This window comes from Oncorhynchus gorbuscha, linkage group LG03 (assembly GCF_021184085.1).
Source record: "Oncorhynchus gorbuscha isolate QuinsamMale2020 ecotype Even-year linkage group LG03, OgorEven_v1.0, whole genome shotgun sequence".
Classification (NCBI taxonomy): Eukaryota; Metazoa; Chordata; class Actinopteri; order Salmoniformes; family Salmonidae; genus Oncorhynchus; species Oncorhynchus gorbuscha.
This window is the reverse complement of record NC_060175.1, coordinates 55,147,479-55,163,023: the sequence shown is the minus strand read 5'-3', so window position 1 is coordinate 55,163,023 and position 15,545 is coordinate 55,147,479. Positions and strand designations below refer to the sequence as shown.

The 15,545-nt window shown below is 47.8% G+C and overlaps 1 protein-coding gene across 2 annotated transcripts in view; it reads right to left on the bottom strand.

Moving 5' to 3' along the window:
• Window positions 1-1,571: 1,571 nt before the first annotated feature.
• LOC124031585 (CTTNBP2 N-terminal-like protein) overlaps window positions 1,572-15,545 on the bottom strand; it is a 35,528-nt gene continuing 21,554 nt past the window's right edge. For both annotated transcript variants that reach the window (XM_046343007.1, XM_046343008.1), the window contains exons 3-5: window positions 4,195-4,428; window positions 3,738-3,845; window positions 1,572-3,651 (exon numbers count right to left, since the gene is read on the bottom strand). In XM_046343007.1, coding sequence (XP_046198963.1) covers window positions 2,386-3,651; window positions 3,738-3,845; window positions 4,195-4,428 — 1,608 coding nt within the window. In that variant the 3' untranslated portion in view covers window positions 1,572-2,385. The remainder of the gene's footprint in view (window positions 3,652-3,737; window positions 3,846-4,194; window positions 4,429-15,545) is intronic.

Below are 15,545 nucleotides of genomic sequence, written 5' to 3'. Positions count from 1 at the left end.
TACCTGCTGGCTGGGGGGGGGCTCTACAGCGGACATGAGAGACAGTGAGAGAACCTTCGACTGCCAGGTAATGAGACAGTGACACCTGGTGGACAGAACCACAAGCAGCAGGATTCAAGACATAAAAACCAGAAGAGAGCAACAGACAGACAGTAAAAACAGAAAAGCATGGTTGATTTGTAAATGTATATTTAAAACTACCGGGTCAGAGTAATTGATCGATAGATATACATGTATGAATAGATGGCAGCAAAGGTTGAGGAAGTGAGTGTTCTCCTTTTATATCCATCATGGATAATGCAGTAACAAATCACATGATAAGCAAGGTATAAAACAAATCAACATTCAATCATATGCATGGAAGTCAAAAAGGTTTTGCAATGCAATACAGCACATACTAATCTGTAAAATATGATTTTGGGAGCACCAAAAACAGCACGCAGAGCCTTTTCTCTTTTCCCTGTCTTTGACACACTACTGATTTCTTCCGACTTTTCTCACATTCAATCAAATGAACAGCAAACGCAAGCAGAAATCACTAAGCGATAATAATAAATATATGAGCATACGGTTTTCTAATATATAATACTTTATGATATCCCCCCCCCCCCACACACACACAACTACCCCCTCATCATTGCCAAAACAGCTATGGGGTAAATAACACAAGCTATGACAGTAAATTCTCTATAATACTTGATTATCTTACTAAACAATGGGATAATCTCAACTGCCTACTCCTCGCATCCTCTCTCCTCGCCTCCTCTCTCCTCGCCTCCTTCTCAAAACCCTTTGGATGAGAAAGCCAGAGGTCCCTCCTCTCTGACCTCCAATGGGTTTTGAGACGGAGGCGAGGAGAGAGGATGCGAGGAGTATGCAATTGAGATTCTCCCCGTTCAGCAGTGCTGATTACTAGGCCTGATAGCCAAGTGATATACTAAGGCAATATTTAATGTACCATATAAAAACATAATTAAATATTTATAAGTGCAGTATAGTAGATACAGTTGAAGTTGGAAGTTTACATACACCTTAGCCAAATACATTTAAACTCAGTTTTTTCACAATTTCTGACATTTAATCAATAAAAATTAATTAACATGTAATCAATAAAAATTCCCAGTCTAAGGTCAGGTAGGATCACCACTTTATTTGAAGAATGTGAAATGTCAGAATAATAGTAGAGAGAATGATTTATTTCAGCTTTTACTTCTTTCATCACATTGCTCCCAAGGATGAACCAGACTTGTGGAGGTCTACAATTGTTTTCTGAGGTCTTGGCTGATTTCTTTTGACATCCCATGATTTCAAGCAAAAAGGCACTGAGTTTGAAGGTAGGCCTTGAAATACATCCACAGATACACCTCCAATTGACTCAAATTATGTCAATATGCCTTTCAGAAGCTTCTAAAGCCATGACATAATTTTCTGGAATTTTCCAAGCTGTTTAAAGGCACAGTCAACTTAGTTTATGTAAACTTCTGACCCACTGGAATTGTGATACAGTGAATTATAAGTGAAGTAATCTGTCTGTAAACAATTGTTGGAAAAATTACTTGTGTCATGCACAAAGTAGATGTCCTAACTGACTTGCCGAAACTATAGTTTGTTAACAAGAAATTTGTGGAGTGGTTGAAAAAAAGTTTTAATGACTCCAACCTAAGTGTATGTAAACTTCCGACCTCAACTGTATATGACAAACCAATATGCGGGTGTAAAAGAGATATATTGTGCTCATGTAAAAATATACATTCTAAATGTTTGACCAGACGATTGGTATGAGAGCAAGTATTAATAATACTGCATATACACAGAATTCTGCACATACACAGAATGCTGCATATACACAGAATACTGCCAACTTATTAAGCCTTGAAGATATGGAATGTTATAATCATGTGCCATTTTAGGAAATATAACATTATAATAATGTGTTTGTAAGCGGCCTTGGTTCAGTATTAAACTCTGCAGTTTAAGATAAGCTCACTTATTTTGTTCAGTATTAGGCTAAATCCCAATCTTGATTTAGAGAAATGCTTATTTCCAAGCTCAAATTCAAAAGCTGCATTATAAGTAGCAACATTTGATTGTCCCATGAAATTACATGCTTTTCTTAGCAAACTTTTGAAAAATACCCAGCAACTAACATGCATGTTGGCCCATTACTCTTCATTACTGCTTATTCTCCTTATATTATATTACCAACAAACCCAAAATGCATAAATACAAATACATATATTGTGCTACAAGAAGAATGAAGCAGATGCATGTCAAAAATAAAATAAATACAGTTAACTTGACAGTGTTTTGCAGCGTGCCTCAGCACAGGAACGTGTGAGCGGTATAAAAGAACACAGCGCTAGTAGCACTCAGTAGGAGGCTAGGCTAACTGACGGAGGAAACCACCATGTCCAGCTCTTTAACATTCTCCTGGCCGCTGGTGAGACCACAGCTTCCTGACAGCTCAGGAAAGTGGCTGGCTCTGGTACCAGGGATGGATGGCGCTGGAGACTGGGCCAGGCCAGGCTTCTTAGAGGGGATGGGGGGCGGGTTGCCCCTGTCTGCTCGGGGGATGGTTGGGGAGCAGACCCCCAGAGGCAGAGCAGCACCAGAGGCCCTGGGGATGACCGGGGAGGAGGGGGTCAGGGCCAGGTTACGGTAGTCAGTGCCGAAGGGAGAGCTGTTGGGTGGCGGAGGTTTGGCCCCCTGCTGGACTGTGAAGCGGGACAGGACGTGGGTGACGGTGCTGCGGGCCAGATGCTTGGCCGGGCTGGGGACAGGGACGGGGATGCACTCAGGGGATGGGGACAGGTCTCTAGGGGAGTGGGGTAGGCTGCCACCTCCTCTTCCCTCCTGCTGTGGCTCTGGATCAGTGTGGCCCTGGAACTTGTGGCGAGCAGCGTGGAAGCGCTGGTTGATGCCTGCCTGGTAGGAGGACTGGTAGCTGGGACTGGTGGCCAGGGCCAGCCGTTTGGCCAGCTGAGGAGAGGAGCACGGGGAGGAGGTGAGGGAGGAAGACCCTGTGCTGCAGGGGGACAGGCTCTGGTTCAGGAGGGCAGGGGACAGCAGGACAGGGCTGCTGTTCTCACTCCGGTTGTCCAGGCCCAGTCTGTGTGGAAGGGCGTCCTCCCTGAGGCAGTCGTGACCGTTGACTTTAGGCTCTTCACCCCCCTCCACTGGTGGTGGTCGTAGTAGTGGTGACCCTCCACTGATATCCACAGGAGAGTCTCTCCTCTCATCCTCCTCCTCATCTCCCCTCTCTTCCTGAAGCTCTCTCCTCAGCGCCTCCACCTGCTCCTGCAGCAGGCCGCACTGGGCCTCCTCCCTCTTGAGCCGAGAGCGGAGCTGCTCCTTCTCCGTGTCAAACTCAGCCAGCCGCTCCTCCACCCTGGCCTCCATCTGCAGGGCCTTCCTCCTCTCCTTCTGTAGCTCAGCCCTCAGGGCCAAGATCTCCCGCTGCTCCTTCTCCAGCCTACGGTTTGCCTCAGCCAGGCGGTGGTCCACCTCCAGGGCCCGCTGGCTGGCCCACTTGCACTCCTTGGCCAGGGCAGAGGAGAGCTGCTTGTGCTGCACCCGCTCCTCCTCCAGCTGCTCCAGGACCCTCTTCTGTTCCTTCTCCAGACGACGCACCTGGCCCCGCTCAAACTCCAGCTACAGGCAGAATAGAGTACAATAGGTTCAATTGTAAAAACGAATTCCTATAGCAGTTTTTACTCAGATATTGATGTTAACTCTACCTGTTGCAAGAGGCGTTCCCTCTCCTTTTCCAGGATGCAAGTGACATCGTCGCCCTCAGCGGTGTCCTCTGCATGCCTTCTCCTCTCCTCCTCCAGATCTGCAATGACCTGACACAACCACAGGGGGGAGATAGAGACACATAAATGATAAGATCAAAGGTCAGGATAATCTGCTAATAATAATAATAATAATATAATAATATATGCCATTTAGCAGACGCTTTTATCCAAAGCGACTTACAGTCATGTGTGCATACATTCTACGTTTGGGTGGTCCCGGGGATCGAACCCACTACCCTGGCTTTACAAGCGCCATGCTCTACCAACTGAGCTACAGAAGGACAACTTCCCAGGTGGAAAAGAACCCCTTCGGGAGCAAGCTAGTTTAGTTAATCTTTAATCTAATCAAAAGTGGAGGGGTTGGCATCTAAGGCCCAGCTGCAACCCCCAGCCCTACCCTCTTGTGACTGCTCTCGGCTGCAGCTAGCTGGGCGAGCATCTTCTCCTGCATCCTCCTGCAGTGGGTGACCACCTGCTTGAGCACAGCCAGGGGGCTAGAGTAGGCTGAAGCCTGGTGGACCCCAGGGCTCTGCCCCCCCATCGCCTCACTGTCCCTCTGCAGAGCCAGGAACGGGTCGCTCAGGTTGTACTTCCCATAGCGCTTCTCCACATATGTGTCTCTGCACTGGGCCTGAGGGAGGAGAGGAGGCGAGGGTTGAAAAACACAGGGGTAGAGAACTGTATGTGTGTCAAAACGGGCTATATTGTGTAGAATGGTTATTGTTATTGTTCAATCTGCTTTTACTAACAGTCACTTAGGTTTCTAGCTGAATAAACAGACTCTGTCCCTGAGATATTTGACCGTTTTGTAAGTATATAAGAAAGTCAAATATCCTCGTCAGACAGTCACTGGTACTATGCAGCTACATGTACTATAAACAATCCATGTACTATGGACAAGTATAACCTGGTTTCCCAGCAACGTAAAAAAGAAAAAGCCATAATCTGTTTCTTTTTCAGTTTCTGCATGCTGCCCTTTCCCTTCCTTCAGGCCTGCTGCAATAATCTTCCTTCCACTGCCTGCTAAACAGGAAGTCAGCCACAGCGGCAAACATAACATGCCAAGAGAAACATCAACCATATGTTCTATGGGAGTGGGGATTCCCATCCCTACCAGGAAGATTGAGATAGGAGAGAGAAAGAGAGGGTGAGAGGGAAAGAGGTAGAGCAGGCAGAGGAGGAAGAAGTAGAGAGGGGGGGGAGAAGAGAGCGAGGGAGCAGGCAGAAGAGGAAAGAGCGGTAGAGAGAGAGAGAGAGAGAGAGAGAGAGAGAGAGAGAGAGAGAGAGAGAGAGAGAGAGAGAGAGAGAGAGGAAGAAGCAACAGATGTTTGTCTGTCTTCAGTCAGAGCGTTTGTAGGGTGGCTGCTCCTGCTGGTGTCTGGGCCAGGTCTAACTAGACCTTTACTCTGCCAGTGCAGGGGGAACAATGGTGACTTCAGCAACTTGCCTCTGAGCTGCCTAGTGGGGACTATTCAGTAGCCTGATGGTCTGGGGATAGAGACTATTGGCCAGACTATCTATCAGTTTTTGCCATGATGCTCATATACTGCCCATGTCTGAGTGACGGAAGCGGGGAAAACAGACCGTGGCTCAGGTGGCCCCTGATGACCTTCTTGGCCTTCCTGCAACACCTGGTGTTCTGGTAGGCAGGCATTGTGCGCCCTGAGCAGTTCGGCTGAGCAGTCGGCTAAGCATGTAAGAGTCCGGTGTGTCTCTGCTGGGCAGGAACAAAACAAATGCCAATGTCATATATAATATCTATCCATCGGTAAAGATATCGGGATACAGAGGCTGTGAAGTCTTGATCATGCTGTTATTTGAGCCGGTCCGTTGGGATATGAGAGAGCAGATCAAAAAGGATGGAAAATAAGGAGAGGCAGGAAAGCACAGTAGTCCTTCAAGACCTGAAACATTTTTCTGAAACACACAGTCTGGTGCATGACAGCTAGTCATTAGCCATTACCCAATACCCCGGTCCTGTATCTGACCTGTATGACCCAGGAGAGAGAGGGAACATTCCTTAGCCTCACACATCATAACACAACCATCTAGCGCAATGGTCCCCACACCAAGCACCAAGCCTGGTCCCAGATCTGTTTGTGCTACAGCCAACTCCTCTGACAATCGTTGTCAACCATCCAGGCCTCGAACGTTTCCAGCTCACACACACGTACATGCGCGTGCACACACACACGCACACGCACACACACACACACACACTGCAGCACAAAGGGAGGCTGTTTTGTGTTCCAGTGGTGTTTTCGAGAAGGGGGGAGTGTGAGGAGGAGGAGGACTGACATTAAACACATTCCTGATGTAGTTAATGTTTAACAACCAGGTCAACCAAAGCTTATTCACTCATTCCTGCGCTAATGTGGTGCTGATAACAGGCACGAAACGGTCCCAATTCTAAAATGGTGTACTTCCTATTTTCCCACACTAGTGTGTGCCAAATATGGGCATCGCTGGGCTCCAACTTTCTGCAGCATGCCACAGCTTAAGGAGAATCAGGTAAGATGAGCCATGGATGGATACTGGTTAACAGTGAGAATAGCTTCAGGCATTATCATCAAACATTGTATAAACAGAACACAGGAATATCTGTCATATTAACCCAACTTGATTTCCCAGCAAACCATGCTATTATAAGAAATTAGTTTTTTTTTAAGGGAAAATAACAAACTTAACCCTTTAGACTCATTGGAAAAAGGAAATCACCCAGTGACTGACAGTGACACACATACAGCACCACGTCAATGGCAGCTTGTGGCTGCTCTGTTCAGCCACATACTCAATAGTTCTCATGACATACTGAGGTGATTCAAAATTAGTAAGAGACTGAGCGCCTTGAGCAATAGGAATTGTTCACATCATCTGCCGCTCTAAATATTGGCGAGTTCATATGCTAGCTGACACATGGTTCTTTGTTTTGTAGCGAGAAATGAGAACATACACCTATTGAAAACCAAAAGAGGAAAAGTTGTTATAGTCCTCTAAGCCTTTCTCAATTTGAGTAACTATGGCATCCATAGTTGTAATCCTGTGCACTCTTCTTTCACGTGAGTGCTAGAAGAGATTCCATATTCCAGTGTATACTGTTTTGAGGTCATCTCTGCGTTACTCTGGACCCTGATCTCTCTTTTGAAGAACATATCAAGACCATTTCGAGGACAGCTTTTTTCCATCTACGTAACATTGCAAAAATCAAAAATTTGAGGACCTCTGCGTTACTCTGGACCCTGATCTCTCTTTTGAAGAACATATCAAGACCATTTCGAGGACAGCTTTTTTCCATCTACGTAACATTGCAAAAATCAGAAACTTTCTGTCCAAAAATGATGCAGAAAAATTAATCCATGCTTTTGTCACTTCTAGGTTAGACTACTGCAATGCTCTATTTTCCGGCTACCCGGATAAAGCACTAAATAAACTTCAGTTAGTGCTAAATACGGCTGCTAGAATCCTGACTAGAACCAAAAAATTTGATCATATTACTCCAGTGCTAGCCTCTCTACACTGGCTTCCTGTCAAAGCAAGGGCTGATTTCAAGGTTTTACTGCTAACCTACAAAGCATTACATGGGCTTGCTCCTACCTACCTCTCTGATTTGGTCCTGCCGTACATACCTACACGTACGCTACGGTCACAAGACGCAGGCCTCCTAATTGTCCCTAGAATTTCTAAGCAAACAGCTGGAGGCAGGGCTTTCTCCTATAGAGCTCCATTTTTATGGAACGGTCTGCCTACCCATGTCAGAGACGCAAACTCGGTCTCAACCTTTAAGTCTTTACTGAAGACTCATCTCTTCAGTGGGTCATATGATTGAGTGTAGTCTGGCCCAGGAGTGGGAAGGTGAACGGAAAGGCTCTGGAGCAACGAACCGCCCTTGCTGTCTCTGCCTGGCCGGTTCCCCTCTTTCCACTGGGATTCTCTGCCTCTAACCCTGTTACGGGGGCTGAGTCACTGGCTTGCTGGGGCTCTCTCGTGCCGTCTCTGGGGGTGGTGCGTCACCTGGGTGGGTTGATTCACTGTTGTGGTCGGCCTGTCTGGGTCCCCCCTTGGGTTGTACCGTGTCGGAGATCTTTGTGGGCTATACTCGGCCTTGTCTCAGGATGGTAAGTTGGTGGTTGAAGATTTCCCTCTAGTGGTGTGGGGGCTGTGCTTTGGCAAAGTGGGTGGGGTTATATCCTTCCTGTTTGGCCCTGTCCGGGGTGTCCTCGGATGGGGCCACAGTGTCTCCTGACCCCTCCTGTCTCAGCCTCCAGTATTTATGCTGCAGTAGTTTATGTGTCGGGGGCTAGGGTCAGTTTGTTTATCTGGAGTACTTCTCCTGTCCTATTCGGTGTCCTGTGTGAATCTAAGTGTGCGTTCTCTAATTCTCTCCTTCTCTCTTTCTTTCTCTCTCTCGGAGGACCTGAGTCCTAGGACCATGCCCCAGGACTACCTGACATGATGACTCCTTGCTGTCCCCAGTCCACCTGGCCATGCTGCTGCTCCAGTTTCAACTGGCCTGGGCCCTAGGACCATGTCCCAGGACTACCTGACATGAGGACTCCTTGCTGTCCCCAGTCCACCTGGCCATGCTCCTGCTCCAGTTTCAACTGTTCTGCCTTACTATTATTCAACCATGCTGGTCATTTATGAACATTTGAACATCTTGGCCACGTTCTGTTATAATCTCCACCCGGCACAGCCAGAAGAGGACTGGCCACCCCACATATGCTCTCTCTAATTCTCTCTTTCTTTCTCTCTCTCGGAGGACCTGAGCCCTAGGACCGTGCCCCAGGACTACCTGACATGATGACTCCTTGCTGTCCCCAGTCCACCTGACTGTGCTGCTGCTCCAGTTTCAACTGTTCTGCCTTATTATTATTTGACCATGCTGGTCATTTATGAACATTTGAACATCTTGGTCATGTTCTGTTATAATCTCTACCTGGCACAGCCAGAAGAGGACTGGCCACCCCACATAGCCCGGTTCCTCTCTAGGTTTCTTCCTAGGTTTTGGCCTTTCTAGGGAGTTTTTCCTAACCACCGTGCTTTTACACCTGCATTGTTTGCTGTTTGGGGTTTTAGGCTGGGTTTCTGTACAGCACTTTGAGATATCAGCTGATGTACGAAGGGCTATATAAATACATTTGATTTGATTTGATCTCTGAACCATTGCTGGCCACGAAAGACTACTGCTTAGGCAACCAAGGAGCGAGTTAACAGATCAGGGGGATTTAGTGTCAGTGAAGACACACAGTCAGCCACACATCCTGACCGCTCCAGTTAAGGCCTTTGTTTATTTGTTCATTCCAAGTCTCCCTGCTCACATAGTAATCTTCCACCCACTCAGCACGGTGCATTAAACTGCCTTGCCTTAGATGGCCAGCGCCCAGGAGATGTGTAGATTGTGGTCTAGACACAACACATGAATGATCTAGGGGGCCTTGATTTCTGTGGTTTGTTCACCTGGATACAGTTTGTTGTGCCACTCAGGTCACTTTGTGTTTTACTTGGTACTAATCAGCAGTCACGGTGATCAATTTAAACTCAACATGACTTGTCGAACATGCAACTAAATCATAACACGTTAGGATGAGCCTGCAGCATTTTTGGCATATTTGAATTATGCTGCTGTTGTTCTGTTCATTGTCGTTTTCTGTAAACCACATTGTGTATATGAATGTGATCTTCCCGAGTCTACCTTAAAAAGGATGAATGGAATATATGGGTTATCAGGCAGAGACAATCCTCAGACTGCAGACAGATAGGAGGGTAATCTTCCCACAGCCAGACAGTCTGACATCCCAGGTACATGGACAGTATGCATTTGCATAAGTGGCTAGCACCGTGGCTGTACACTGTGGCTACTAAAGTAGAGCTTTTCCCTGGTTGGCTAAAGGACATCCTATCAATTAAAGTCAGGTTAAATCATGAGAGGTCAGGTAATGGGTAGTCTGTTTCATCTCTAGCCGTGTCATGTATTGTCATATATTGTCATGTCTTGTCCCTGTGCTTTCTCTTCTATTCGTTTCCCCCTGCTGGTCTTATTAGGTTCTTTCCCTCTCTCTATCCCTTTCTCTCTCTATCGTTCCGTTCCTGCTCCCAGCTGTTCCTCATTCTCCTAACTACCTCGTTTACTCTTTCACACCTGTCCCCTATTTTGCCCTCTGATTAAGTCCCTATTTCTCTCTCTGTTTCTGCTTCTGTCCTTGTCGGATCCTTGTTTGCTGTGCTGTGTTCTTGTTCCGTCCTGTCGTGTTTTGCCTTCATCAGATGTTGCGTGTGAGCAGGTGTCTCTGTCAGCTACGGCCTGCGCCTACCCGAAGGGACCTGCAGTCTGTGGCCGCTTATCCTGTTATTCCCCTCTACAAACTAGAGGATTTCTGTTATCCCCGTTTGGACATTTCCTGTTAAGGATTCAGGATTTGTTATTTTCTGTTTGGACTTGAATAAACTCAGTTTCTGTTAAGTCGCTTTTGGGTCCTCACTCACCTGCATAACAGAAGGATCCGACCAAGAATGGACCCAGCGACTACGGATTCTCTCTACTCTGCCGTCGAGTTCCAGGGAGTGATGCTAGGCAGACACGAACAGGAATTGTCTGCTGCTCGACATGCCGTTGAGACCCTGGCCGCCCAAGTCTCCGGCCTCTCGGAGGAGATTCACAATCTCCGCCTCGATCCACCGGTTACCTCCTGGGCTTCCGGGTCTCCGGAGCCCAGAATTAATAACCCACCGTGTTACTCTGGGGAGCCCACTGAATGTCGCTCGTTCCTTACCCAGTGTGATATAGTGTTCTCTCTCCAGCCCCACACGTACTCCAGGGGTATTGCTCGTATCGCCTACGTCATATCTCTCCTTACTGGACGGGCTCGGGAGTGGGGCACGGCAATCTGGGAGGCAAGGGCTGAGTGTACTAACAATTATCTGAACTTTAAGGAGGAGATGATACGGGTTTTTGATCGTTCTGTTTTTGGGAAAGAAGCTTCCTGGTCCCTCTCTTCCCTATGTCAAGGTAATCGATCCATAACGGATTACTCTATAGAGTTTCGCACTCTTGCTGCCTCCAGTAACTGGAACGAGCCGGCGTTGCTCGCTCGTTTTCTGGAGGGACTCCACGCTGAGGTTAAGGATGAGATTCTCTCCCGGGAGGTTCCATCCAGCGTGGATTCTTTGATTGAACTCGCTATTCGCATAGAACGACGGGTAGATCTTCGTCACCGAGCTCATGGAAGAGAGCTCAGGTTAACAGTGTCCCCCCTCTCCCCGTCACTACCATCTTCCCCCACTGGCTCAGGTGTTGAGCCCATGCAGCTGGGGGGTATTCGCATCTCGACTAAGGAGAGGGAACGGAGAATCACCAACCGCCTCTGTCTCTATTGCGGTTCCGCTGGTCATTTTGTCATTTCATGTCCAGTAAAAGGCCAGAGCTCATCAGTAAGCGGAGGGCTACTGGTAAGCGCTACTACTCTGTCCTCTCCGTCAAGTTCCTGTACTACCTTGTCGGTCCATCTACGCTGGACCGATTCGGCAGCTTCCTGCAGTGCATTAATAGACTCTGGGGCGGAGGGCTGTTTTATGGACGAAGCCTGGGCTCGGGAACATGACATTCCTCTCAGGCAGTTAGGGAAGCCCACGGTTATGTTCGCCTTGCTTGGTAGTCCTCTCCCCAGGATTCAGCGTGAAACGCTACCTTTAACCCTCACTGTCTCTGGTAATCATAGTGAAACTATTTCTTTTTTGATTTTTTGTTCACCTTTTACACCTGTTGTTTTGGGCCATCCCTGGCTAGTGTGTCATAATCCTTCTATTAATTGGTCTAGTAATTCTATCCTCTCCTGGAACGTCTCTTGTCATGTTAAGTGTTTAGTGTCTGCTATTACTCCTGTTTCTTCTGCTCCCTCTTCACAGGAGGAGCCTGGTGATTTGACAGGAGTGCCGGAGGAATATCATGATCTGCGCACGGTCTTCAGTCGGTCCAGGGCCACCTCCCTTCCTCCTCACCGGTCGTATGATTGTTGTATTGATCTCCTTCCGGGTACTACCCCCCCACGGGGTAGACTAGACTCTCTGTCGGCTACCGAACGTAAGGCTCTCGAAGATTATTTGTCTGTAGCTCTCGACACCGGTACCGTGGTCCCTTCCTCCTCTCCCGCCGAAGCGGGGTTCTTTTTTGTTAAGGAGGAGGACGGGACCCTGCGCTCCTGCGTGGATTATCGAGGGCTGAATGACATAACGGTTAAGAATCGTTATCCGCTTCCCCTTATGTCTTCAGTTTTCGAGATTCTGCAGGGAGCCAGGTTCTTTACTAAGTTGGACCTTCGTAACGCTTACCATCTCGTGCGCATCAGGAATGGGGACGAGTGGAAAACGGCGTTTAACACTCCGTTAGGGCATTTTGAATACCGGGTTCTGCCGTTCGGTCTCGCTAATGCTCTAGCTGTCTTTCAGGCATTAGTGAATGATGTACTGAGTGACATGCTGAACATCTTTGTTTTTGTTTACCTTGACGAGATCCTGATTTTTTCACCGTCACTCCAGAGTCATGTTCAGCACGTTCGACGTGTCCTCCAGCGCCTTTTAGAGAATTGTCTTTATGTGAAGGCTGAGAAGTGCGCCTTTCATGTCTCCTCCGTCACTTTTCTCGGTTCTGTTATTTCCGCTGAAGGCATTCAGATGGATTCCGCTAGGGTCCATGCTGTCAGCGATTGGCCCGTCCCTAAGTCACGTGTCGAACTGCAGCGCTTTCTCGGTTTCGCGAATTTCTATCGGCGTTTCATTCGTAATTTCGGTCAAGTGGCAGCCCCTCTCACAGCCCTTACTTCTGTCAAGACGTGCTTTAAGTGGTCCGTTTCCGCCCAGGGAGTTTTTGATCTTCTCAAGAAGCGTTTTACATCCGCTCCTATCCTTGTTACTCCTGACGTCACTAAACAATTCATTGTCAAGGTTGACGCGTCAGAGGTGGGCGTGGGAGCCATTCTGTCCCAGCGCTCCCATTCTGATGATAAGGTCCATCCTTGCGCGTATTTTTCTCATCGCCTGTCGCCGTCGGAACGTAACTATGATGTGGGAAACCGCGAACTGCTCGCCATCCGCTTAGCCCTAGGCGAATGGCGACAGTGGTTGGAGTGGGCGACCGTTCCTTTTGTCGTTTGGACTGACCATAAGAACCTTGAGTACATCCGTTCTGCCAAACGACTCAATGCGCGTCAGGCTCGTTGGGCGTTGTTTTTCGCTCGTTTCGAGTTCGTTATTTCTTATCGTCCGGGCACTAAGAACACCAAGCCTGATGCTTTATCCCGTCTCTTCAGTTCTTCTGTAGCCTCTACCGACCCCGAGGGGATTCTCCCTGAGGGGCGTGTTGTCGGGTTGACTGTCTGGGGAATTGAGAGACAGGTAAAGCAAGCACTCACTCACACTCCGTCACCGCGCGCTTGTCCTAGGAACCTTCTTTTCGTTCCCGTTTCTACTCGTCTGGCCGTTCTTCAGTGGGCTCACTCTGCCAAGTTAGCTGGCCACCCCGGCGTTCGGGGTATGCTTGCTTCTTTTCGCCAGCGTTTTTGGTGGCCTACTCAGGAGCGTGACACGCGCCGTTTCGTGGCTGCTTGTTCAGACTGCGCGCAGACTAAGTCCGTTAACTCTCTTCCTGCTTCTGCTCCTGGCCTTGCTGGGTCTCAGTCTGTCCCCAGCCACCGCATCTCTCCTGCCCTTGCTGTGTCTCTGTCTGTCCCCTGCCACCGCATCTCTCCTGGTCCTGCTCCTGCACTTGCTGTGTCTCAGTGTGTCCACAGCCACCACCTCTCTCCTGTTCCTGGTCTTAGCCTTGCTGTGTCTCAGTCTGTCCATAGTTGTTTCTCTCCTGGCCTGTTTGGTCCTGATTGCTCAAACTCTTACAGTTCTCTACCCGTGTCTCATTTTTATAATAGTAATTGCACTAGATTCCCTCTTCATCGTTTCCCGTTACGGTCCTGAGGAGAGGAGTTGGGTTCCATCTCGGGACGTGCTGGACCGTTCGCTGATTGATGATTTCCTCCGTTGCCGCCAGGGTTCCTCCTCGAGTGCGCCAGGAGGCGCTCGGTGAGTGGGGGGGTACTGTCATGTATTGTCATATATTGTCATGTCTTGTCCCTGTGCTTTCTCTTCTATTCGTTTCCCCCTGCTGGTCTTATTAGGTTCTTTCCCTCTCTCTATCCCTTTCTCTCTCTATCGTTCCGTTCCTGCTCCCAGCTGTTCCTCATTCTCCTAACTACCTCGTTTACTCTTTCACACCTGTCCCCTATTTTGCCCTCTGATTAAGTCCCTATTTCTCTCTCTGTTTCTGCTTCTGTCCTTGTCGGATCCTTGTTTGCTGTGGTGTGTTCTTGTTCCGTCCTGTCGTGTTTTGCCTTCATCAGATGTTGCGTGTGAGCAGGTGTCTCTGTCAGCTACGGCCTGCGCCTACCCGAAGGGACCTGCAGTCTGTGGCCGCTTATCCTGTTATTCCCCTCTACAAACTAGAGGATTTCTGTTATCCCCGTTTGGACATTTCCTGTTAAGGATCCAGGATTTGTTATTTTCTGTTTGGACTTGAATAAACTCAGTTTCTGTTAAGTCGCTTTTGGGTCCTCACTCACCTGCATAACAAGCCGTCCCGTGTGTACAGTACAGTACCACTAGAATCATGATAAGGGTAATGGCTAACTCTGCTCTCAAACCCCTGTCCCAGTTTGTGGACCACTAACCTGGCTATCTTACATCCGCGACTCCTGTGAAGCATGAGCCGAAGGTGGTGGAGTGGAGAGTTAGGAGTCCGACAGGATGCTGATGGTTCACCTCAGTGAGAGGATTTTATTTACAATATTTACAGGTGCAGTATGACTTGGGCAGTAAAAAAAAAAGTACAAACTTGAAGATGACATAAACACTTGGATGAATCAAAGATATTCTCAGCAATAAAAATAAACTGTTCAGGCATTCAACTACACCACATGGTCAAAAGTATGTGGACACCGGCTCATTCCAAAATCATGGGCATTAATATGGAGTTGGTACCCCCACTTTGCTGCCATAACAGCATCCATTCTTCTAGGAAGGCTTTCCACTAGATATTGGAACTTTGCTGCAGAGCACTGATGTTGGGCGATTAGGCCTGGCTCGCAGTCGGCGTTTCAATTCATTCCAAAGGTCTTTGATGGGGTTGAGGTAAGGACTTTGTGCAGGCCAGTCAAGTTCTTCCACACCAATCTCAACAAACCACTTCTGTATGGACCTCGCTTTGTGCATGAGGGCATTGTCATGCTGAAACAGGAAAGGGCCTTCCCCAAACTGTTGCCACAAAGTTGGAAGCACAAAATTGTCTAGAAATTGTCTAGAATGTTTCCCTTCATTGGTACTAAGAGGCCTAGCCCGAACCATGAAAAACAGCCCAGACCATTATTCCTCCTCCAACAAACTTTCAATGCAATTGAAGAATCCATAGACTCTAACCACTTCTGGGAAAATTGGAAAACACTAAACAAACAACAACACAAAGAATTATCTATCCAAAATGGAGATGTATGGGTAAACCACTTCTCCAATCTTTTTGGTTCTATAACAAAGAACAAAGAGCAAAAACATATACATGATCAAATACAGATCTTAGAATCAACTATTAAAGACTACCAGAACCCACTGGATTCTCCAATTACATTGAATGAGTTACAGGACAAAATAAAAACCCTTCAACCCAAAAAGGCCTGTGGTGTCGATGGTATCCTCAATGAAATGATCAAATAT